Here is a 23,899-nt window from a genome sequence, read left to right as displayed (position 1 = left end):
TGCTTGTCCGTCTGTTTCTGTTTTTACGTTTCAGGAGGAGGCAGTGGATTGGTCAAACGTGCCCACGGAGTATCACGACCTGAAGGAGGTGTTCAGTAAGTCTCGTGCTGCTTCTCTCCCTCCGCATCGTCCCTATGACTGTGCTATAGAGTTACTGCCAGGTACGTCTCCGCCTAAGGGCAAGTTATATTCACTTTCTGTTCCAGAGAGAGAGGCTATGGAGAAATATATTTCTGATTCTCTAGCAGCGGGGTTCATCCGGCCCTCCTCTTCTCCAGCGGGGGCGGGGTTCTTTTTTGTGGGGAAGAAGGACGGATCCCTGCGACCTTGTATTGATTACCGGAGACTGAACAACATCACGGTAAAGAATACTTATCCTTTGCCGTTAATGTCTTCAGCCTTCGAGAGATTGCAGGGAGCGTCTATTTTCACAAAATTGGATTTACGTAATGCTTATCATTTGGTCCGCATTAGGAAGGGGGATGAGTGGAAGACTGCTTTTAACACCCCCAGGGGGCACTTTGAATACTTGGTCATGCCCTTCGGGCTGTCCAACTCCCCAGCGGTCTTCCAGGCACTCGTCAATGACGTGCTGCGAGATATGGTAGATCAGTTCATATATGTTTACCTGGATGACATACTGATTTTTTTCTTCATCTCTCCAGGAACATGTGCAGCACGTCCGGCGAGTGCTTCAGAGGTTGCTAGAGAATGGGCTTTTTGTCAAGGCGGAGAAATGCGCTTTTCATGCACAGTCGGTTCCTTTTCTAGGGTACATTGTGTCGTCCGAGGGAGTGCGCATGGATCCTGACAAGGTTAAGGCTGTGGTGGAGTGGCCAAGTCCAGATTCCCGTAAGGCCCTACAGAGGTTTCTGGGCTTCGCCAACTTCTACCGGCGTTTTATTCGCAATTTCAGCCAACTAGCCGCGCCTCTGACCGCCTTGACCTCCCCCAGGACTACGTTCAGGTGGTCAGACGCAGCTGAGGCTGCGTTTGCCAAACTGAAGGGCCGCTTCGTTTCAGCCCCCATCTTAGTCACCCCTGATCCATCACGTCAGTTCGTGGTGGAGGTCGATGCGTCAGAGGTGGGGGTAGGTGCAGTGCTATCCCAGCGCTCTCCGGCGGACGACAGAATGCATCCATGCGCGTTTTTGTCCCATCGTTTGTCCCCTGCCGAGAGTAATTATGACATTGGTAACCGAGAGTTGTTGGCAGTCAAGTTAGCATTGGAGGAATGGCGTCACTGGTTAGAAGGGTCGGGGGTACCTTTTATCGTATGGACCGATCATAAGAACTTGGAATACATCAGAACTGCCAAAAGATTGAACTCCAGGCAGGCTCGGTGGGCACTTTTTTTCGGACGTTTTGATTTCACTCTCTCGTACCGCCCGGGTTCCAAGAACATCAAACCCGATTCCTTATCACGTATTTTTGACCGTTCCGATCGCCCGTCTACTCCCGAGTGCATTTTTCCAGAGACACTAATTGTCTCCACACTCACATGGGAGGTCGAATCGAAGGTCAAGACAGCCTTACAAGGGGTAACGCCTTCGGTCGGATGCCCACCGAACCGGTTATTTGTGCCGGAGGGATTACGGTCCGACGTTATTCAGTGGGGTCATTGTTCCAATGTGGCTTGTCATCCAGGAGTCAGTCGCACTACATCTTTAGTCAAGCAACGATTTTGGTGGCCGCTTATGGCTCGTGATGTTCACAGTTTTGTTTTGGCTTGCTCAGTTTGTGCCACTGGTAAGACTTCCAATAGACCCCCAGATGGGCTCCTTCAACCGCTGCCGGTCCCTTCGAGACCCTGGTCCCATATCGCTCTAGATTTTGTCACCGCCCTCCCACCCTCTCAGGGTAACACGGTAGTTTTGACCGTGGTGGACCGATTCTCGAAGGCGGCCCACTTTATTCCCTTGCCCAAATTACCCTCAGCCAAGGAGACAGCGGTAACAGTCATTGACCACGTCTTTCGGTTACATGGCCTCCCGACGGACGTGGTTTCCGACAGAGGACCCCAATTTGTGTCCAAATTTTGGCGAGAGTTTTGTAAATTGCTGGGTGCTACTGTTAGTCTGTCCTCAGGGTTTCATCCCCAGAGCCAACCAGGATTTGGAGAGAACGTTGCGATGTCTGGTCTCCAAGAATCCTTCCTCATGGAGCCAACAACTGTCAATGGTGGAGTACGCCCACAATTCGTTACCAGTGTCATCTACGGGCCTGTCTCCGTTTGAATGCAGTATAGGTTACCAGCCACCAATTTTTCCTAGTCTGGAATCCGAAGTCGCGGTTCGCTCCGCCCACGCCTTTGTCCAGAGGTGTCATCGCACTTGGACTAGAGCCCGCGAGACTCTACTCCAGGTGGGAGCGCGCACCAAGGCCAAGGCCGATCGCCACCGGTCTAGACCTCCCGTATACGTCGTCGGTTCCAAAGTGTGGCTTTCTACTAAGAACATTCCTCTCCGCTCCGTGTCTAATAAACTTGCTCCTAAATTCATTGGCCCGTTCGCTGTCACCAAGATCATTAGTCCGGTGACAGTCCGCCTCAATCTCCCTCCAGTGTACAGGAGGATTCATCCCGTTTTCCATGTGTCCAAAATTAAACCCGTGTTTTATGCACGCATAAATCCGCCAGCCCCGGTTCCCCCACCGCCGCGACTCGTAGAAGGGGAACCCGCTTATTCGGTCAATCGTATTCTGGACTCTAGGCGGAGGGGACGCGGATTTCAGTACTTGGTGGACTGGGAAGGTTACGGTCCGGAGGAGAGAAGTTGGGTGCCTGCTAGAGACATTCTGGATCACTCCCTTATTGATGATTGCAATCGACAGGTAAGGGAGTCTGGGAACACCAGGAGGCGTTCCTAGGAGGGAGGGTACTGTCACGGTTCATGAATTCACTGGTTTCTTCATGTCTCGTGTATTGTTGTTCTCTGTGTGTGTGAGTGGGCGTGACCGCTCACTCCAGTCATCAGCGTGGCAGCTGATCTCAATTCCTGCACCAGCTGCTGCCAATCTACTCCCCTATAAAGTCTCACCGCACTTTCCTCTCCTTGTCAGATCGTTGTTGATGTCCTCTGTGTCATTCCCCGTGTGCCGTCTGCTTCAGTGTTCCTGGTCATCGTCTGTCTGGAGTCTTCGTGGGTTTCGTCTCGTCTGGATGTTCACCGGCACTGGATTCACCGTCATCACTCGTTGGATATTCACCGGCACTGGATTCACCGTCGTCACTCGTCACCAGCACGCTGTTCATCGTGTCCCTGCGCCACCAACCCATCCGAGAGACTATGCTGTGTTCGTGTCATGTGACTATATCAATAAATACTTACCATTGTTTCACCTGCATCTCTGCTTCCTCCTTCTTATCGTGACAGAGGAGCGCCCTTTGCTCGGTTTCTCTACATAATCCATTCACAATTAGGAGAAACGTTTTGTTTGTCTAAGATGACCAAACGTCCACGTATTCCGTTTCAGGAATGACAAAATGCGAATGTTAAATTTACACGAGAGAATCCGTTAAATCATGGCGCGAGTCATTGCTATGATTGACAGTGCCAACGGAATGAAGCCGATGTCAAAATAAAGCTGTGCATTAAGTGATTCAGACTAACAAAACTACAGGTCTGTGTTGGATTAAACTTAATGTAGCCTAGTTATTAAATTAAATCTAAACATTTCTAAATATTGAATGCATTATTTATTTGTTATACCAACTTATTTAATTTGTATTTGACTATATTTAAATAATTTGGCATTATATGCTGTGACTTTGTGACTTCCTGCACTTGCTATACTTCATTGCGACAAAGTTCTAAATTAGTTAAAATATTTATTTTCTAATAAATCAAAAGACGTGAAAAACTAAGTTGAAATGGCAGCTGCAGCCAATGATTGATCCTATACTGCCATCTCCTGGTTATAATGGTAATTTTCATATTCATCTTAAAAAGTATATTTTTCGCCGAGACACGTTTTTACCATATTTCTTCATGAATGAAAAATGAACCTTTAATATCGCACAGAGTTAAGAAATAATAAATGCTTTAAAATTTTATAAGATTTTAAAAATGTGTTCATGGCTATGAAGGTATATCGAGAATAGCATTACATTGTCCTTTAAGAGATTAGCCTAACTGCCTAAACAGTTACGATAGTGTTTATTTGTCAGCATTTAAATGTACAGTTATACTCACGTGGGTACTGTCCTGGGATTACCAGACTCTGCATATAAAAGTTCTTTAATAACAAACTGTATGTTAATTCCGAAATCATTATTTACGGTGTTGCAATTATTTTGTTTCTCAGTTTATGATAAGAATGAAGCAGGAGATGTTTCTGTGAGAGTCTCTACCTATATATAGCACATATAAAATGAGCTTCACCGGAAGATTAGGAGCTGGCTTATCTTTATCCGGAAGTTCTAAATAGCGCTCCGTGCATATGGTCCTATGTCAACTCTCTGTATTAACGCTGACTCTGAATACTGGTTTACACTGCAAGTGTTCATGTCGTTCAAATCAACACTTGTTAACACTGGAAAATTAACACCATAAAAACAACTCTAGACAAAACTGGAAATTTTGCTGTGTACACACATCACATGAATTAAGTTAGCTGCTATTTGCAATTGTTAAATTTAATTATCATAATAATAATTGAATCATTGTTCATTTATGATACACATTGTTAGTAGCCTAGCTTGTACCTGTGATTGTTAATCAGTTAGTACACTGTAAGAAAAAGGTATTATATAGTAATTGGATATTATCCATTATCCGTTACCCATTGTAACCCTGTGACCAGAAAACACAACGTATAATTTAAAATGCAGGTAAAAAAAAATGAAAATCAGTAAGGAAAATTCCTTCATATTAGCATAGTGGATTGTGCCCTATTTTTAGAGACCTTTCTTATAGTGTAGCACACTAACTAACCACTAATACACTGCTTAAAACTATAGTTGTTCAGAATGTGTAGTTTTATTAGTTTACTAGCTAATAAAAATATAAAACTTAAATTGTAATAGTTCAAAAATGTTTGTTTATTAATTCATTGACTTGTTGAACAATTAAATTGTGTATTTAAAAATAGTTATATTTTAATATTATATTCGTATTTATATTATTTTATGAACAAATCTGAATTAACATGTATAAAATATATTTTTTACTTGATTTGATTTAGTGACACAATTTTGCATCGAGATTACATAATGACAGGCCAGTTGTAGACATGGCATGAGCTATAACAACACCTGTTTCTATGAGTTAGAAAATGATTTAAAGAAGAAGAAAAAGAAGAATTACTACTACTTATGTTGAATAACCCATTCAATCCTTTACATTATTTGTTTCTTGCTATTTTAATTCTACAAATATTGGAATTTTGAAGGATTTTTTTTCTGTTTGTTTTGTTATGCATTTTTATGACAGTCCCTTAATTTGCCCAGCGACTGTCAAGCGAATGTCCAGCATTAACCAACCGGCTCCATTTTTATTATATGCGTGGAGCACGTTCAGGTTCACACCGGTGCCCTATGTTTTGCTCCGGGTTCCGGGTTGAACGACATGTTTCCTGGAAACAGTGTGCAACGGGGTTTGAGATACGTTTTCTCTTGTTTGGAGAGTGTGTCAAAAATGTCAGTCCAATCAGCAGCAACATGCATATAAACCACGTGGTATTAAAGAGACAGATCGCACAATGTGTCCAAGTGAAGTCATTTGATATGTGTCCGCTGCAGCTCGGTATATGCATAGATATTAGAAGACATGTTTGTTGTAGTTTTATAGTAACATAGCATATCAACATGATGATGATGAATTTGTAAGTAAATGTAATTAACATCTAAATAAATTCACAAGAGCATATTGTTTGCACGTTTATTTACATTAAAGGCAAAATAACTGAAATAATAAGAGCACAAGTATAGATCTGGAACTTCTTTAAATCTGTCTAAATATGTAGTAATTTCAATGTCTTCTGGTCCATATCCTTTCCTCAGGAAGATGTGCTAGACACTGATTGATGTAACATAAAAATACTATACATATTTATATATTTTGCTATTGTATTGTGGAGTAACACTTTCATAAACTTTTCTATGCTCCTCTGATTATATAATAGTAAATATTACAATATCATAGCACAACAACAGTGATTAACAATAATGATAAGCTTAATAGGCCTACTCACAATAAAAAACAAGGTCATATAGATCATAACACAGTTTCGGAGGTAAGAAGTGGATTATCCTTCACCTGAAATTTGTTTTCATTCTGAAATGCGAGGCAAATGTTGGATCACAATAATTAGGAACCAGTTTCCACAAATCCCTTCACTCGACTGGGATGCTCTCTTTTATTCTGGACGGCAGGGGCAGTGACTGTAACATCGAGCGTATTTTGCAGCATTAAAAATGTATTTATACCGATTTTATCAGGCTCTGAAAATTCTTCAAAAAGAACACAAATTAAAATGAATTATTTTTATTAAAATAAAAAGAGCAATAAAATGCATATATGGATCAAAATAAATGACCTGAACTACCCGCACGGTGGCGTGCTTTCACCACCATATTCTTAAACTGCACTACTGCTCGGCAGAAACTGTTACAAGACATTGTTTAGAAACCAAATTAATTCATGCCTAAAACAGTATTTGTTTGTTTTTTATTTATTATTTGTATTATTTATATTCAGGGTGCTGACTTCCACTGTATGGAACATTGAGGCATTTATTTAAAATGGCTGTGTTCCACGTAAGAAAGAAACTCATACAGGTTTTAAGTGTGAGTGATGAGAGAATTTTCATTTTTGGTTGAATTATGCTTTTAAGGGGGTTTTGTGCACCTGGGGCCAGACCTTCTGTGGTTTTGTTGTTGGACTGTAGATTAAATCTATTTTGTAGTCTTTTGTGATTTTTAAATGGCGTCTTTTTTTTTTTTAATACAATCATATTGGGGTATGTCTGACACTGGGGTTTGTATTTATTCATCTTTTATTATATGACTCACCATTAATGTCTATTGATCAAAATATGGCCTACTATTATGCAGAGTATTACATAATTGTCAGAAGTACAAGCTTAAAAAGCTGAAAGAGTGTCCCTAAAGGTTGATGATTTACAGAAAAGAAATGCAATACAATTAATAAAAGCAGACAATTTGCAGTGAATGTGGGTGAAGTTAAAACTGATTTAAAATAATACATTTTTTGAAAAACAAGAAGCATTATTGTTCCTGACAGGCAGCTCGAAATACAAGATAACTCTAATGGAGAGTTCATGCGAGACTAATATCAGTGCTTGATGTGTTTTTCATTGGATATCAGTTCTTTCCCAAGCAGAAATATATTTATAAGGCAAACTAAATGACCATTTTTTATAATTTGTTGTAATTAGCATCTTGTGTCTGTTGTTAGTGTTCATGTTTATTAACAAATACCACATCTTTTTGCACTGGTGTCATTTGAAAACATATTCCTTGCTCAAAAAAAAGGATTTAAAAAGTGTGCTTGCTTTTCAAGTATTGTGACACAGAACTGTTATTGTTCAGGGTTATAAGTTACATGCATTTTCATACCTTATCCTAGAAACATATAAAACAATATTATTATTATTGTGTTGTAGTCTGAGTATTGTAATACTGTAATCAATATAAATATAAACACATTTTTAGCAGTCAAAACTGAGATTCATATTCCATATGAACTGATGCAGCCAAAATCAAAGTCATGTGTTCGTTGTGCTCTGGCAAGTGCATGAATAAATTCAATCCCCCTTGTCTCCAGGGCATATTCCATCCAGTGTTAGCGCTTGTCCATTATCAGCAGGGATGAGGGTTGAGATGAGAAAACTAATGTAACTATTATTTTTAATACTGCGAAAAAAGCTCTTCACATTAAGGACAACAAAAACATACCAACAACAATAATAAAACAAAGCAGCCTTTGAAAACATGCCTAAAAGAGCAGGTAAGTTTGAAATTTCTTCACAACAGCTTATCCCTTTTAAAAAAGACTTAATTGTACTTAATTTTATTGAATGTACCTCAGTTGTTAAAAGTATATTTTTAAAACACTGTACTTGAAGAAAATATAAATGAAAGAAAAGGCCACTTAAGTGCATTGAATCCATTGTTTTAACACACTCAAGGACACTTTAAAAACCTTGTAATAATGTCAAGTGAAATATTTTTAATCATTTGTTTTCACATAATAATCTTTTGTCATGCTTTAAAATACACTTATCCTGATGTGCCAACTAACATACTAAAGCACTTGTTTTATTTTTAACTGTAGGGTTATTCAATATAACATTTAAAGTTAAATTGCAACTTAATCATTACAAATGTATAATTACAAATATATTTAAATACATAGAAATTACATTCGAGTATGTTTGTTAGTGTATGCTTGTTCGTTCATTAACATAAGTCATTTTGAAATTACATGTAATGATGTACTTAAGTACTGCTTAAGTGTATTTGATATTAAATGACATGCAATTAATCAAGTATAATAAAAAAATATATAACATATTAAACATGTGTTGGCTTTAACAGGTAACATCATATAATAACGATGTTGGCTACACAATATTTTTAAAAGGATAGTTTACCAACACATAAAAATTCAACCACACTTTAGTTTGGGGACCAGTTCTCACTATTAAATACATATTTTGCCTCAATAAACTACTAATTTGCTGCTTATTAATAGTAAGGTAGTTGTTAAGGTTAGGTATTGGATAGGATTAAGGGATCTAAAATATGGTCATGCAGAATAAGGCATTAATATGTGGTTTATAAGTACTAATAAACAGCCAATATGCTAGTAATGCTAATTAGCAACAAGCCATATAGACTGCTTTTATGGTGTTTTACGTACTTTGTGGTCATTTTGGGTCAACTATTCCTTCTACATCCCTGTGTTTCATTCCCAATAGGCTTCGGTGATGTGGAACTAAGGATATTGGTTATCGGGAGCAGTGGTCCATCTCAGTTCCTCCTCACCAACTTAATTTTGGGAAGGGAGGTGTTCTCAGAGGAAGTCTATAGCATTGCAAGCAGCCAGAAGAATGTGGGTAAGTCAGTAGGAAGACGAGTCACAGTAGTCAATGGACCGAACCTGTATGACAAAGACCTGTCCAAGTCCAAGATGAGAAAAGAGCTGAGAAGATCAATGTGCTTGTCAACTCCTGGACCTCATGCCATACTCATCGCATTCGACCTGGACAGGATCTCGCCCAACGATATGAAGACTCCCAAGCTGGTTAAAGATAAATTTGGAGAGAACGTCATGAATTACACAATGATCCTCTTGGTTTACGACGGGCATCTGAGAGGCAGAGCACTCAATGATAAGGTCATGAGAACCGACTGGCATCTGAGGGAGCTCGTGGAGCAGTGCAACTGCCGCTATCATGTCTTCAGTAAGAACTGGAGGAACCGCAGCGGGAGCCGGGAGCTCCTACATAAGATCGAGCGGATGCTGCAGACTATGGGCGGGCACCATTATATTAACAGATCTTACAAGAGAGCAGAGGAGAGCGTCAGAAACGAGGAGAGAAAGCTGCGCAAGAAAAGACAATCTGAGACCGAGCGGACGTGTCGAGAACTGGAGGCACAGTTTCGGGGAGATGAGCTGCGCTGGCAGATGGACGCCTATAATGCAAGGGTCGGGGCAGAAATCAGGGCTGAGGCTGAGCTGCAGAATAACTGGCTCAGGACTTCACTGGCTGTGGGACTGGGACTGGGGTTTATGGTTGGAGCCACCATGGGAATGATCGTGGGCTCTGTGGAAGGGCCGGCAGGAATGGCAGTGGGAGGGGCTTTGGGTGGTATCGTGGGCGGGGCTTCGGGTGCTGCTGCACAGCTGGCCATTGAACACTTGGATGACAGAGTGGGATCACATCCAGCCAATTTTAATACAGCTTTTATTAACCGCTTCTATCGGGCACCTCCAGTCTGAATGCAGAGAATATTTGGGTGGGGATTTTTTTGTTTTCAAAGCTGGCCAGGGTTGCCAGGTCTGCATAACAAAACTAGCCCAATGGTTCTTAAAACTATCACAGCCGAAAACTAGACCAATCACGTTCTGAGAAAATAGCTAAATCCAAAATCACTCCAAAAATTTCTTCCAGGGTTTCCACCTTGGTCCACCTTGGGGTTTTGCATCAACCCGTGGATTAAAAACAACCCACAGCAGCAGTATAAAAGTAGCCACAGACCTGGCAAACGTGAAGGCATCATCAAATGGAACTGCAAGAATAATCCCTGTGTCCAAATACCTATACCTTCCCTACTATACAGTAGGTGGAAAACAGCATGTGAGATGGGTAATATCTGAACCCATAGTACACCGCGTACAGAATTATTAGGCAAGTTGATAATCTGGTCATATTTTGTTTTCCAAGATAATTTTAGCTATTCTAAACCACATCAATCTTAATAGCTACTATTAATCTAGTATTTAATCATGTATAAGTAATATATAATTGTCCATGAAGGCTGGAAGTCAAAAACTCCTTATATTCAGGTGTGCAGAATTATTAGGCAGGTTTTCTTTTACATATAAAATGAACCAAAAAAGAGATTCAACTCAGACTAAAAGTCAAAAATTATTAAATGCCCATGAGAAGGATGTAATATTAATGCAATAATAGAATTTTTAAAGTCAAGGCATGACCATTGGGCAGCGAAATGCTCATTGGGTCAGCACGGTCAGAAAATACAGGTGGAGAAGAAAAGACACGTTAACTGCAAAAGAATTAAAAATTAAGGTGAAGAATTAGGTGAGAAACCATCAGGAACAATATAGGCTTATATAGACATATAGGCATATATGGCTTATATATTTATAGGCTTTATGGACAGATAAGTTGAGAGTGACTCTTGAAGGACCAGCACCACATGCTCTGGTACCACTGTTTGAAGAATTTATCTTCCAGAATCTGGCAGTGAGTTTTGGGAGCTCGTTTTTAGCCCATCTCCTATCATGAAAAGTCTGTCTTGCAGAGATTGACTAAAATTAGCTCCTTAAATTTACTGGCAGATTCTGGAAGATAAATTCTTCAAATTGATTTTGATAAACCTTTCAAGACAGACTTGTTGTAAGCACAGAGGTTATTACTTTTTTTGGAAACAAAATTGTGTTTAACAGTGGAAAAACAACATTACCCATTTTCTGCTGTGAATCTCCACCAATCAAAATCTTTTTTTTTTTCAGCATAATTTTTTGTTTGATTATGCCATTTACAGTGCTTCATAGGATTGCAGTTCTTTACCTCACTAATATACCTTTGGCTGGTCGGGTTGATTGATTGCCTAAATGCTTTATCAAAGACTTTTCAAACAATCCCTATGGGATAAATAAGTTGAAAAATACACAAATACCTATTACATGCATCTAGAAATCAAATAGGAAAACAAATAACAAATTTAATTTAATGTAAATTTTAAGTTGGAATGAAAATTGTCTATATATTGATATATATACTGATATTTCTATATCAGTAAAAATATTTTGGTTCTCTATTAATCTCTAGATTTAGTTTTTAGAGTACATTACAAATATTACTCTCTAGGGAATTCCATAAAATAGAAAAACTACTTCTCTTGCACAAAAAAAAAAACAAAAAAACTTTTTATAGTGTTTCAACACACCCCTGTATACACAGTAACTTTTATGACAGTATATAACTAACTACTTTAGAGATTATTTTAACTTGTGTTTCATCAGGTATGGTTTATATGGGGTCCAAAAGTCTCATATAAACCACTTTGAATTTTTCTAATTTTATACGTTATAAGAGTTTACTGAAAAGTTTGATTGCTAAATTGTATTGAATTGTACATATATTCTAGGATGTCCTATGTGGTTTGAGTTTTTCTGATGATGTTATTAAGCACCTTTCTGTTTAAAATAAAATTATATATTGCATTTATCTGCCATGTTCCAGTGTTTTTCAAGTGTGAGAGTAGCAGATATATAAGGCAGTATTTTGAATTAATATTTTGAACCACAGTAGGGCTATGCACAGACATTTTGAGGGGCAGTTTAGTCCAAACCAAGAAAAAGGGTATCAAACCACACACCCACCCCTGATTGATCTCAAATATACCCTCCCCAACCTAAAGCCAGACATTATCCCATTCACTGCATGTCTAGTCCTCTAAAATTCTTGTGATGCAAAATGGTGTCAAACAAGTACCGGGTGACCTGGGTGACCATCTTGTAAGTTCCCCTGTTTCAAATAGGCTATAGCTAATAATAAAACAACATGCATTTTATTTTCACAGTATGCTAGACACATGCTAGGCACACATTTAGAAGACTCTTGTAGTCAGTTTGAAGGAAATTTGTTATGTAACTGAAATGTGTAAATCTTAAAAATGTTTGTATGTGTATTTACAGAATTTTGTTTCTGTGTCACTGCACTGCTCTGTTAGCCCCAAACACTAGTTTTAATAAAATTACATTTCTAGAAAACTATATTTAAAAAGGTTAGGCTACAGAAACAAATGAAGTTATTTCACTCAAAGTAGTCACCATGCGGCAGTCATGAGAAATGCAAGAAGTCCTGTACTTTCATTTTCATATTCTACCAGGTCTTTTCTCCAGACAACATTTGTCGCACTTTCATCAACCTCTACTTTGGTGAAAACCACAGGAAATAGGTATGTACACATCTATAATGTATTTGAGCATAGTTATGCGTTGCCTAGGCTATGTTACAGAAATGAGGCTATTTGAGAAAATGTCCGTCATGCAAATTCCAAAGTTTACAAAGTGACTAATACGAGAAAACATATTTAGATCAGTAAATAGGCTAATTGTTATGGATATTGGTTGCGACTGAATTAACGCAAATGCTGCACTCTTAGTGCAGGTCGTGACAGATATGTTGTGTCGTTTTCATTAATAAACTTCCGCGTTAGCAACTGTTAAGGACAGCGAACGCTTAATAAAGTATTTAAACCCATAGCTGCTGGAATAGTGACTGGGGTTTTCAAAAACAAAACTACAGCAGTAGAGAAAGACAAGCGGTCCAAGCAATCAAAAGTTAGAAAACAATCATGTCAGAAAGAGGGTGGGACTTCTGCTTTAGGTAGTGACATTTTCTGTTGCTGGAGTTTGTTGCTTTTTGCTGATTGCAAACCTGCAAACGTACTTTTTGGACTTGGAGAAACGCGTACGCGTGTCCTAAAAACCTACAACCGTGTGCCCTTTTCAGGTCCTAGCAAATATTGTAATGATTTCTTATTAATTCTGATGATTCTTACTTTCTTATTGTATAGACCAAGCTGTGCACACAGTTTCTCATATGATTATTGAGTGATTTTATTTGTATGATATTTCATTTCTGATTTATTACACAATTTGTGTACACCAGTACTGTGAAATACTACATAATAAAACTGAATCTGTGTGCTTAAAATTGTCTGCATTATTTTTAGTGGGATGCTGCTGGATTGGTGTGACAAGTTCAGAGGTAAGTTTCAGGGCTTTTTAAAAAAAATAATACAACTAGTCTACTTCATATTAATAGTCTACATGGAATGGTTTATATGTTACATTTATGCCCTGTATTGTTGTAATGGTACAGTAAGCATAAAACATAAAATGAAAATTCTGTCATCATTTACTCACCCTCATGTCGTTCCAAACATGTTTGACTTTATTCTGTGAAACTTAAAAGAAGATACTAGTGTTCATTAATATTTTTTCCTGTTTTCAGTTTTAGTAATTTTGTTAGTTTTTTGTTAATTTTACTAGTCTTAGTTTTTTTTTATGTCTGTATAATTTTTATTAATTTCTAATTCGGTTTTAGTCATTTCTTTATGAAAAGATATTTTTCTTTAATAGGATAGCATATCCTGAGTTCTTCAACCCCTGTGAGTGTTACACTTAAGATGGCATCAGTCAAAGGGAAACCACGGAGAAGACTGAGCTTAGACAGTCCACCTAACAGTGAGTTGATGAACAAATCAGAACATTTAAGAAATTACAGTTTATTTGATTAACAGTGAAAGATGTTCTAACTTCATCTCACAGTGAGCAGAGAAGCACCACTGAGGATGCTGGTCTTTGGCAACTCAAGTTGTGATCAGATCTCATTGACGCGGTCTGTGCTGGGGCAAGACGTCTTTACTGGAGATGAAGTCAATATTTCAGTTACCAAGAAAAGTTCAGGGGTTGTGCAGGAGAGAATCATAACCCTAGTCAACACACCAAATCTTCAGGATAATGACTTGCCGGACAGTGTACTGCATAAGGAGCTCAGGAAGGCAGTTTGTTTCTCATGTCCAGGTCCTCATGCTGTGCTGTTCGTTGTAGACCCATCTCACTTGACCTCTTACACTATGGACATACTGAAGCCTTTGGTACACTACTTTGGGGAACGTGTCTTGAAGCACACATTGATTGTTTTATACCATGAGCGAGGCATGAGAGCTCTGTCCATAGAAGCTGAGGTAAAAAAGAATAAGAGCTTTAGAGAGCTTGCTGAGAAATGTAGCCAGAACTACATCTTCTTCAAAGGAGAAGTAAACTGGACTGAAGGTAGCCAGACACAAGTATTGCTCACCAAGGTGGATGAGATGGTCTCGGAGCATGGAATGTTTTCAAACATGGAATTTAAGGATGCCGAAAAAAGAATTCAGATAGAGGAGCGTTTCGTCAGAAAATCAAAGGAGAACGAGATCAGGGAGACATTGAAGGTGCTGGAGAACCAACATTCAGGAGAAGTGCTTGCCAGTGAGATCCTGAAGTATGAAGAAAAGATACAGTCAGAGTGCAGAGAGAAAGCAGAGCTGGTTGTTGCAGACAAGCTTGGCTTTACTGTTAGAGTTGTTGATTATGCTGTTGCAGTGGGAAAAGGAGCGTTTGTTGGTGCACTTCTGGGATTTGCAGTAGGATATGAAGGTATGGCAGTGGGAGCTGCTGTTGGTGCTGGTCTTGGTGCTGTGTGTGGAGGCGCAGCTAATGCAGCATGGAGCTACATTTACAAATCCTTCACAGATGCCCACTAGTGATGGGAAGATCAGATCATTTTTTGGATCTTTTAATCTCGTTCAATCTTTTTTCATGTCATTTCGTTCATTTCGCTCATTTCAGCACAATTTAATTAAAATGTATGCTAATAGCCTAATTCCACGAGACATCAACTTGTACAAGATTTCGAATAAGATGGTTAATGCAAAAATATATATAATGCAACCAAGGCCAAATTATGAGGAACAGAAACTATTAATTCATTGTTTCAGATTATGCAATCTGATAGTTTTCTTTACCTCCTGTTCTGTATCGTTCGTTCTTTTGTCATGTCACATCCCCATAAACTGAAGCTATGCAGTCTGTACTAGAAACAACTTAAAAATTGATTAGTTCATCTCTTGAGTTTGAGTCGTTCGTTCTTTTGTCACGCGCCTGCTTCCCTGCTCAGTATCTTACAACGGATACAAACATTACATATTATTAACTGTATGCTGTTATTATATGTAGGTTTCTTTGCTTTATCAGAGTGATATTTCCTCATCATATGGATAAAGTTAAAGCCTCTTTATTACCATGTTCAATTCACAAATGTATAAATTGTGAGAAACAAAAAAAGTTGCAATTTGAGATCAGGAATGCATCACACGACTGTAAATGTGTTTGTAAGGAAGGTTGGGAATTATTAACTAATTTCTGTATCCAATACTGCTGTCACGTCACGTGACAAAAGAACGAATGACTCAAGACCCGAAGACTCGAGAAGTGAACTAATAATTTTTCCTTTTGGCACAGACTGCATATAGCGTCTATGGGGCTGTCACAGGATGAACGAACGACTCGAGAGGTGAACTAATCATTTCTGTTTCCTGTAGAACCAATAGGATGTTGCACATGCACGGTCAACACAAAATGAACGAATCCCTCACTGAGACAACTCGTCGTTCCCGAGTCATATTAAAGATTAGTTCAAATTGAACGAATCGTTCATGAACAACACACATCACTAATGCCCACTTAGGTGCTACTTAGTACATAGTTTCAGCTTCTGACACCCCTGGGCCTCCCATAGAAGTGACCAGTTAATGACAAGAAATTATATCTCAATATTGTGTGATTTTATTGATAACAATAACTAAATAATATTTTGCTTAGTGTGTTTTTGTGCTTGTACCTTGGTTTGCATCTGTTACGAATAAATCAACTTGACACTAAAACCGCCAGCAGGTGGCGGTAAGTCCCTTAATGAATGATTAATGGGTGATTCATTGAATCATTCATTCAACTTATTTGTTCAAAATGGCTGATGCATTTAGAAATGAGCCGCACGCTGGCTGTCCATTCGTTCAAAAACAGATTAATTCAGGAACTAACTACAGCAGTGCTGCTTTGAGACGCGCTAATGTTCTGCTTCGGCTTTGTTTGGAAATAGTTTTGTTGGTAAAACAGAGGAAAAAATACAATATTGTGTCTAAAATTTCACTCTATATTAACTTCTTGTTTTTGCGAACTGTTGTATAAAGTTAATTGGCACTTTTGCGATCACACTCAAGTGCTAATATTCATGAAAATGGCATCTTGCTTATGTGATGTTACATCACATTTTATAAATATAAATAACAACCAATACAGGGATGTCTTTGCCATCGTAACTTATAGGGGCATGTTTTACTGCATTATAATAGACTGTATCCTGCAGTGAATGCTTTTGGACTTTTAAGATGTGCTTTTGTTTGGGTTTTTTTGCAGAGTGAGTAATTTACTCGATAATGTCAGTTCACGTGTCTTTAAAATTACAATTATGATATTATCATAGATGATAAATTTTGTACACCCCTCCCACAGACCATCTAATGCAGGGGGGCCCGTCCCTGTTCCTGGCGATCAACTGTCCTGCAAAGTTTAGCTCCAAATCTAATCAAACACACCTGAAGCAACTAATTAAGGTCTTCAGCATCGCGTGAAAATTAAAGGCAGGTGTGTTTGATTAGCGTTGGAGCTAAACTTAGCAGGACAGTTGATCGCCAGGAACAGGGATGGGCCCCCCTGATCTAATGCATAATGCATTTAGAAGCTAATTTGATTGGCTTTAAACCAAGGCCGTAACCAGGGTTTGAAAATAAGTGAGGTCCGAAGTAAGGTGTTAAGAATTGTGCTATAATAACACCCACAAATGTACTACATATAGCCTAAACGTCAAAATAGACAGACATGTAGATGATTGTGAAATATTTTTTATTCAATATAATGTTTTACATGTTACAAACTATTTACAGGCTATTTGCTATAGTGTTTCTCTGTGTGTGTGTGTGTGTGTGTGCGCGCGTGTTTGTGTGTGTGTGTGTGTGTGTGTGTGTCTTTCAATTTAGGCTTTTTTTTAAGAAATACATCTAATGTATTTTGCCGGAACCTTTTTGCCATTCTACACTCTCTCTGTTCTGTCTGTTTTGGAGGATAAACATTGTTAAATTAGACCTTCTTTATTGCATCACAATGGGTTATGTAACAATACTGATTACTGTAATAGATTTCCATAATAAACATTGCTATATGGATAAGTAATAATAACTTTGGCTGTGCTCTAATGCAGTGGTTGTCAACTGGTTAGGCCATTGAACCCACATTTTACCATGGACATTAAGCTGCGACCCTTTTTTTTTGGAAATTGACATATATATATATATATATATATATATATATATATATATATATATATATGCCGTCTGAAAATTTCTTCTAGAATGATCATTTTTATCAAGCTCGTATATTTAAGTTCAGTAATTTCACTTAAATGACAATTAAAATGACCTATTAATTGACATTTAAGTGAAATTACTGAACTTAAATATACGAGCTTGATAAAAATGTCCATTCTAGAAGAAATTTTCAGATGGCACTTAGAGGCTTTTGCATATATATATATAAAAATATATAAATGTACACACATGCACACTGTATATAAGAAAATGCACATACTGATGAGAATGAGGTATAAGGTAACAGGTAAAGGTAAGGTAGCAGTTCCAAAACAGTTTTTGTTAATAAGTTGGTATGTGATGAGACCACAGTCATTTAGAAATACATTACAAAAAACACAGTGAAAATAAAGTGGCATTTTGAGGGTTAAGGTCTGTTACCATGGTAAATTTGCGGTGTAATTGAAGAGTGCGCGCAACCAGCACAGTATGACTGACAGGACTGGAAAGTTCTTTTTTTTTTTTTTTTTTTTTTTTAGGTGAGGGAATTTTTATTTTATAACAAGTTATAAAAATAACGTTAGAATAATGACACCGACATAAAACTTGACAACATCTCATTTGACCGTAGATACTGAATGAGGAAAAAGCGTTTTTCTCAGGTAGGCCTACTGATAGAAGAGTCAACCGCACTGTAAAAAAAATCTGTAAATTTACAAGGAAATTTAACAGTAAATTGCTGTTTTCATACAATAACAGTACGTTACTGTTTTTTGCAATGCATTGTGGGACAAGATGACCAGCAACAGTAAGACACTGTTATTTAACAGCATAATACCATATTTTCCCTTGTACGTGCGCATAGGACGACATCTTAGTTTATCTGCATGAGGTAATTTTGCAGCTCTGCCTTTTATTGTTTAATTTCTAAAGTACTTATTACTTTTAAATATTAAAGTTTAAACATCCAATTAAGCTTTTGGGAGCTAAATTGGATTCGTGATCATGTGTCTTTATCAGCAAGTTACCACAGGAGTGTGAACCCTTTGAACGAATCACACACAAACTGGTAAGAAACTCTCTTTTTTTTCTAACCTGCACATCCTAAACTTTATCTGAGTAAAAAATACTGTATAATGATGTTGTTTATCTTGTGTGCATGGTTACAATTTTAGCGTGAGGTTCACACCGTCCATTATCTGCTGCTGTTAGTTGCAACTACGCTTTTGGTTTTATCTGTAAGTTACCAAGAACAATTCTGAATATTAACATACATTATAAAGAGCCAGCAAAGCGTAATTTGATGACAGGATAGTGTGTTTTAATCACTGAACAGTAACCGAGCAAGATATGATAGCATTGTTAGCTCGTTAGCATACTGTATAAGTTTACTCAAACTGCATTTGATTTGCTATTTACTACCATCACAATTTATGCAATGGACACATGTCCCAATCTTTATGTAAGCAAAAGATGTGTGTATGAACAAAATTCATAATTCTTGCATGATTACTGTGAATGTGCAAACCACTGCTAGGGATTGCAAAAATATTTAGTCGACAGACGGTTTTATTTTCTTTTTAAACTTTGTTTAAATGTTTTTTTTGTGGGGGATGTCTGTAATTGGTGAACTAGAGAAGCTATCTGTTCTTTACGTTATGTTATTCTTGTCCTTGTAGTTCAACTACTGAAGGCTGACTTTGCAGAGAAGCAAAGGACTCATTCTTTTAAAAATAAATGTAAGTTTGCCTATTGTTTGTTGAAGTAATCATTCACCTAAAAATGGTTCTCTCATAATCACTGAACCTTATGCTGTCTCAAACTCTTAGGACTTTTTCTTGGAGGACAGGTGAAGATATTGTCATGGAGAAATGATGTCTGTTCTGACCATACAGTGGAAGACCAGTGGGAACCAAACTGTCGAGCTCCAAAAGGAACATAAAGGTATGATTAATCACCAGTCATTTTGTCTGATATCAAAATATCAGACCAAAGGACCACAAATTAGAGAATGGAATTGCAAATACAGTGAAACTTGTTTTCACCCAGTTGAATCACTTCAGAAAACTGGCTAAACCATGCGAGTAATAATCTTTATCCTCCATTTACTGTTTGTCTGTTGCTACTTGAAAGTTTGATCCCCATTTTCTTTTGCATCGTAGGGACAAACAGGCATATCATCTTCATTAAAAATCATCTATTGCATCATCAGAGTTTAAATCAGCATACAGGTGAGTAAATGATCAGAAAATTATCATTTTGATTTCCTACTCTGAATCTAAGAGGCTGTAGAATATTGCAACAAGTAGCTCATTGTTTTTTGTTTTGTTTTTTAATTTGTCATTTGCAGATACTGTGAGCCATCTTAAATAGTTTTCTTTACTAATAGATGTCTGCCACTCCTTCTGACCTTGAGAATATGGGTAACCTGCCTTTGATTCCCTGCTTGATCCTTCTTGGTAAGTATATCATATTAGATATGTCTGCATTTTGTTTCATTAAAACGAAGCTCACGCTCCAGACTGACACTAGTTTCTATTATCAGCAAAAGATCTACCTTAAAGGGTTACTCCACCTCAAAATTAAAATTTAGTTATTAATCACTTACCCCATGTTGTTCCCGTAAAAGCTTAGTTCATCTTTGGAACACAAATTAAGATATTTTTGATGCATTCTGACAGCACTCTGACCCTCCCATAAACAGCAATGTAAATTAACACGATCAACATCCAGAAACGTAGCAAGGAGATCGGTAAAATAGTTCATGTGACATCATAGCTATGAGAATACTTTTTTGTACGCTAAATAAATAAAATAAGAACGTTATTCAACAGTTTGTCTCCTCCACATCACTGAAGCACTATTTTGGAGAGTATCTACTGAACGCAAACAGTATATGCTGTTCTGTGTCAGCTGCACCACGTGGATACGTTTCTACATTTATTTATGCTTTCATTTGAATGAAAACAACGTATCCGTAACTTCGCACACTTACGGTTGAACCCCTGATGTCACAAGAATAATTTTACTGATGTCCTTGCAACTTTTCTGGACGTTGATTGTGTTAATTATATTGCTTTCAATGGGAAGGTTAGAGAGCTGGCAGAACGCATCAAAAACATCTTAATTTATGTTCCGAAGACAAACAAAGCTTTTACAGGTTTAGAACAACATGGGGGTAAGTGATGATTTTCGTTTTGGGGTGGAGTAACCCTTTAATGTGCCTCATATTAGAAACCACTTATTATAAATGCAGTATGTATGACTTGTATCATACACTGGAAAACGTTTAGCATTGAAACTTGTCTACTCTTATTCTTTAGATACTTTGCTGGAATAAATCCAGAAAAGAGGATCAAAGCTGCATGGAGAAAAGAGGTGTCTTAAATAACTGGAAAAACTGCAAGATGACGAAGACGACCATCAGTCCAGAAGTATCTCATCCTTAACTCAAACTTATGCTGTCTCAAATCTGTAGTTCTTTCTCTTGTAGGACAAATTAAGATATTGTCATTAAGAAATATTTGCCCATACAATGGAAGACAAATGGGAGCTTTTGTCTTTTTGTCTTCCAAAAGACCAAACCTGTCAGCTCCAAAAGGAACATAAAGTTATGATTAATCAAAGACACCAAAATATCAGATCAAAGGACCACAAATGAGAGATTGCAATTGCAAGATGTACAGTGAAAAGTGTTTTCACCCAAACAAATTGAATCACTTCAGAAAACTGCCTAAGTATTTGAAAGTTTGATCCCCATTTTCTTTTGCATTGTATGGACAAACAGACATTTCACCTCCATTAAATTATCATCTATATCAGAGTTTAAATTGGCTAATGCTGAAAAAACATTAGCTGGTGTTCACTGAAGCGTGATTTGAGAGTATATTTGCATTTTATGAACAAAGACTTTATGTACAGTATGTTTGTATGTTTGGATGCATGCCTGTTTTAGGGCATATTGTAAAAGTTTATCTAGTGTTGTATCAAAATAAAAAACAAAACATAACTTGACTTTGTTCTCTTTTGTAATACACGGTCAAATAGAAAATGCAGGGTATAATCTGCATTTAAAATTGAGATCATGGAATTATGAGTAGTATGTAATTTAATAGATATATGCTGCTAAATTACAGTAGTATACTGTAGATGACAAAACAGCATTTTACTGTTAATTTAAAAACCAGTAGCACACTGTATTTTTACAGTATGATGCTGGCAACCTCAGCTGCCAGTAGATTACCGTTTTTTTACAGTGCGCTTTCAAGCACGTCTTTCAAAATAATAGTCTAGCATCAGAAAAAAACAGAATTATGTTTGTTGTTTCTTTGACTGCACACTCCGCGACCCACTCAAAACGTTTTTGCGACCCACCAGTTGAGAAACACCGCTTTAATTATTGTTTTTTGATGACTTAAGGTTAACTAAAGAGCATGAGACGTCTGCTGGCCAGTAACGTTAACGTTATTTGGCATAGTAGCCTATTTCATTCTGTAACAAACTGATTTTGTATTATGCTATTGTTTTTTATAGTGTTATACATTTCTTTCAGATATTAACGATGATCACTGCGTTTGTCTTACCGATTGTGGTATCTTCCTGTCAGCAATTAAGTTACAGATTGTCTATAAGCTTTTTTTATGAATGTACAATGTTGCCAGATATTGCTACAAAAAACAAGCAATTACAAAAATAAAGAAAAAGATATCCGAAATAAGTTCAAAGCTTGTGTTTTGTAAATAAGAATATATCACTAACACTAACGTTCAACTTTCCACTTTATAAACGTCCCAAAGTGTCACAATAAATTGGAAAAACGAGTCCAAAAACACGTATAATAGGTGGATCTGGCAACAAACGGAGACTGCACCCGCGCTCTCACTCAACGCGCTCTCAAGCCCCGTTCACTGCGCTAGCTTCTCGCAGCAACATGAATTGCAAACACTCATGTGATATGAGGTGGTTTAAACGGCTAAATAATCATTCAGAGAGCTTGACATTTTATTTTTGAATATAAAAAAATGACCGAGGTCCGGACCTCGGTGACCTCATAGCTGGCTACGGCCGTGCTTTAAACATTGTCTGAAAGTTTTTTTTTTTTAAAAATCCACAATAATACTGTCACGGTTCAGGGTGCCTTCTCGGCTCCTCGTGCTGTCTGTGTTGTCCTGTCATGTGCGGCAGCTCGTGGTCTGGGCAATCAGCGCTGATCGTGCAGCGGGAGGGCACAGATCACGAGCTGACTCTCCCCCACCTGTCGCTCATTCCCCCACTCCCATATATGTCCCTGTTTTTCCGTTTCTCGTTGTGAGTAGATTATTTTGTCCGTACTCGTGTTATGTGGTTTTTTGAGAATCTCACTTCTCGTTTCTCTGACCCTCTATTCCCTTGTGCTACAGCACGGAGATCCAGCAGCTTGTGTGGTCCGCAGACGCTGCCGGCCAGCTCTGGAATCTCCGCTTCCTTGAGCCGCTTATATATTGTTTATGTTATTTTGTGTTTTGATGGCAAAATAAAAGTTTGCACCTTCTCAACTCTGCACCTGAGTCCTTCCTCACTCACGCCGTGACAAATACAATGAGGGTTTCTGAGGATAAAGTAGGCTAGTCACTACATTTGCCAGTGTTTGTCAAAGATAGTTAAATTGTCATAGCTTTGTGGGCAGCTTCTGAGTTCCAGTCCCAACTTAAGGACCTTTCCTTATCCTTTTCCCATTAAGTAAAAAAAATCCCTTTTTTGCCACTCATTAGCAAAGCACAAACTATAAAAACGTATTTGATCTTAATCTGAATTCAGAATTTATGAAAATGTAATTTATAAATCATGATGTGTAATCATCAGTTAATCTGTAATGCTATAAAAGTGTTCTGACTCAATAAAATTTAGAGCTGCCACGTCTTACTGTGATGTCTATATATAGCCATTATTTTGTAATCAAAATGGAAAGTATCATATCTAATCTTTTGGAGGGCACTGTGTGAATGTATTTTTAATACATTTTAAACTCTAAATACGTTTGTACAAAGAGATTTTGAATGATATGTTTATTTGTAAAAACAACAACAAAAACAAACCAAAAAAAACTATTTAGTTGTATGAGTTTTGTTGTATAAAGCTGTACCTTTGAAATTTTGTCAAAATTATAGTTATAAAATCTGCTGCAACACTTTAAAGCTATTTGAGTCTATTTATGATCTGGTAAGGTGTGTG

The 23,899-nt window shown here is 37.7% G+C and overlaps 2 protein-coding genes across 3 annotated transcripts; both read left to right on the top strand.

Moving 5' to 3' along the window:
• Positions 1–7,954: 7,954 nt before the first annotated feature.
• On the top strand, positions 7,955–9,968 carry LOC306860172 (GTPase IMAP family member 7; the record flags this gene model as incomplete). The annotated part of the gene is made up of 2 exons (XM_079401736.1): positions 7,955–7,970; positions 8,944–9,968. 2 exons carry the CDS (start codon positions 7,955–7,957, stop codon positions 9,966–9,968), a joined length of 1,041 nt encoding a protein of 346 aa, XP_079257862.1.
• A 2,583-nt stretch (positions 9,969–12,551) lies between these two features.
• Positions 12,552–23,578, top strand: LOC306848760 (GTPase IMAP family member 7). 2 transcript variants are annotated; one of them, XM_079383506.1, is made up of 7 exons: positions 12,607–12,676; positions 13,457–13,483; positions 13,849–13,970; positions 14,055–16,716; positions 17,028–17,133; positions 22,779–22,859; positions 22,921–23,221. In XM_079383506.1, the coding sequence occupies exons 3-4, from the start codon at positions 13,913–13,915 to the stop codon at positions 15,029–15,031; spliced, it is 1,035 nt and encodes a 344-aa protein (XP_079239632.1). In that variant the 5' UTR covers positions 12,607–12,676; positions 13,457–13,483; positions 13,849–13,912; the 3' UTR covers positions 15,032–16,716; positions 17,028–17,133; positions 22,779–22,859; positions 22,921–23,221. The 2 variants fall into 2 exon arrangements, with proteins under 2 accessions (XP_079239631.1, XP_079239632.1); XM_079383505.1 differs by having other exon boundaries at positions 12,552–12,676; positions 13,457–13,491; positions 13,866–13,970; positions 14,055–16,821; positions 22,779–23,578.
• Positions 23,579–23,899: the final 321 nt, after the last annotated feature.

This window comes from Barbus barbus (assembly GCF_936440315.1).
Source record: "Barbus barbus genome assembly, chromosome: 3".
Taxonomy (NCBI): domain Eukaryota; kingdom Metazoa; phylum Chordata; class Actinopteri; order Cypriniformes; family Cyprinidae; genus Barbus; species Barbus barbus.
Note: the sequence above shows the minus strand (reverse complement) of the source record. Positions and strands in the feature narration are given on the sequence as shown.

What these genes read in the sequence shown, in the direction of transcription:
- LOC306848760 (XM_079383505.1), top strand. Translation starts at nt 13,913, where the DNA reads ATGGCATCAGTCAAAGGGAAACCACGGAGAAGACTGAGCTTAGACAGT. An exon ending in CTTAGACAGTCCACCTAACA is followed by an intron (nt 13,971 to 14,054) that starts GTGAGTTGATGA and finishes TTCATCTCACAG; the next exon opens with TGAGCAGAGAAGCACCACTG.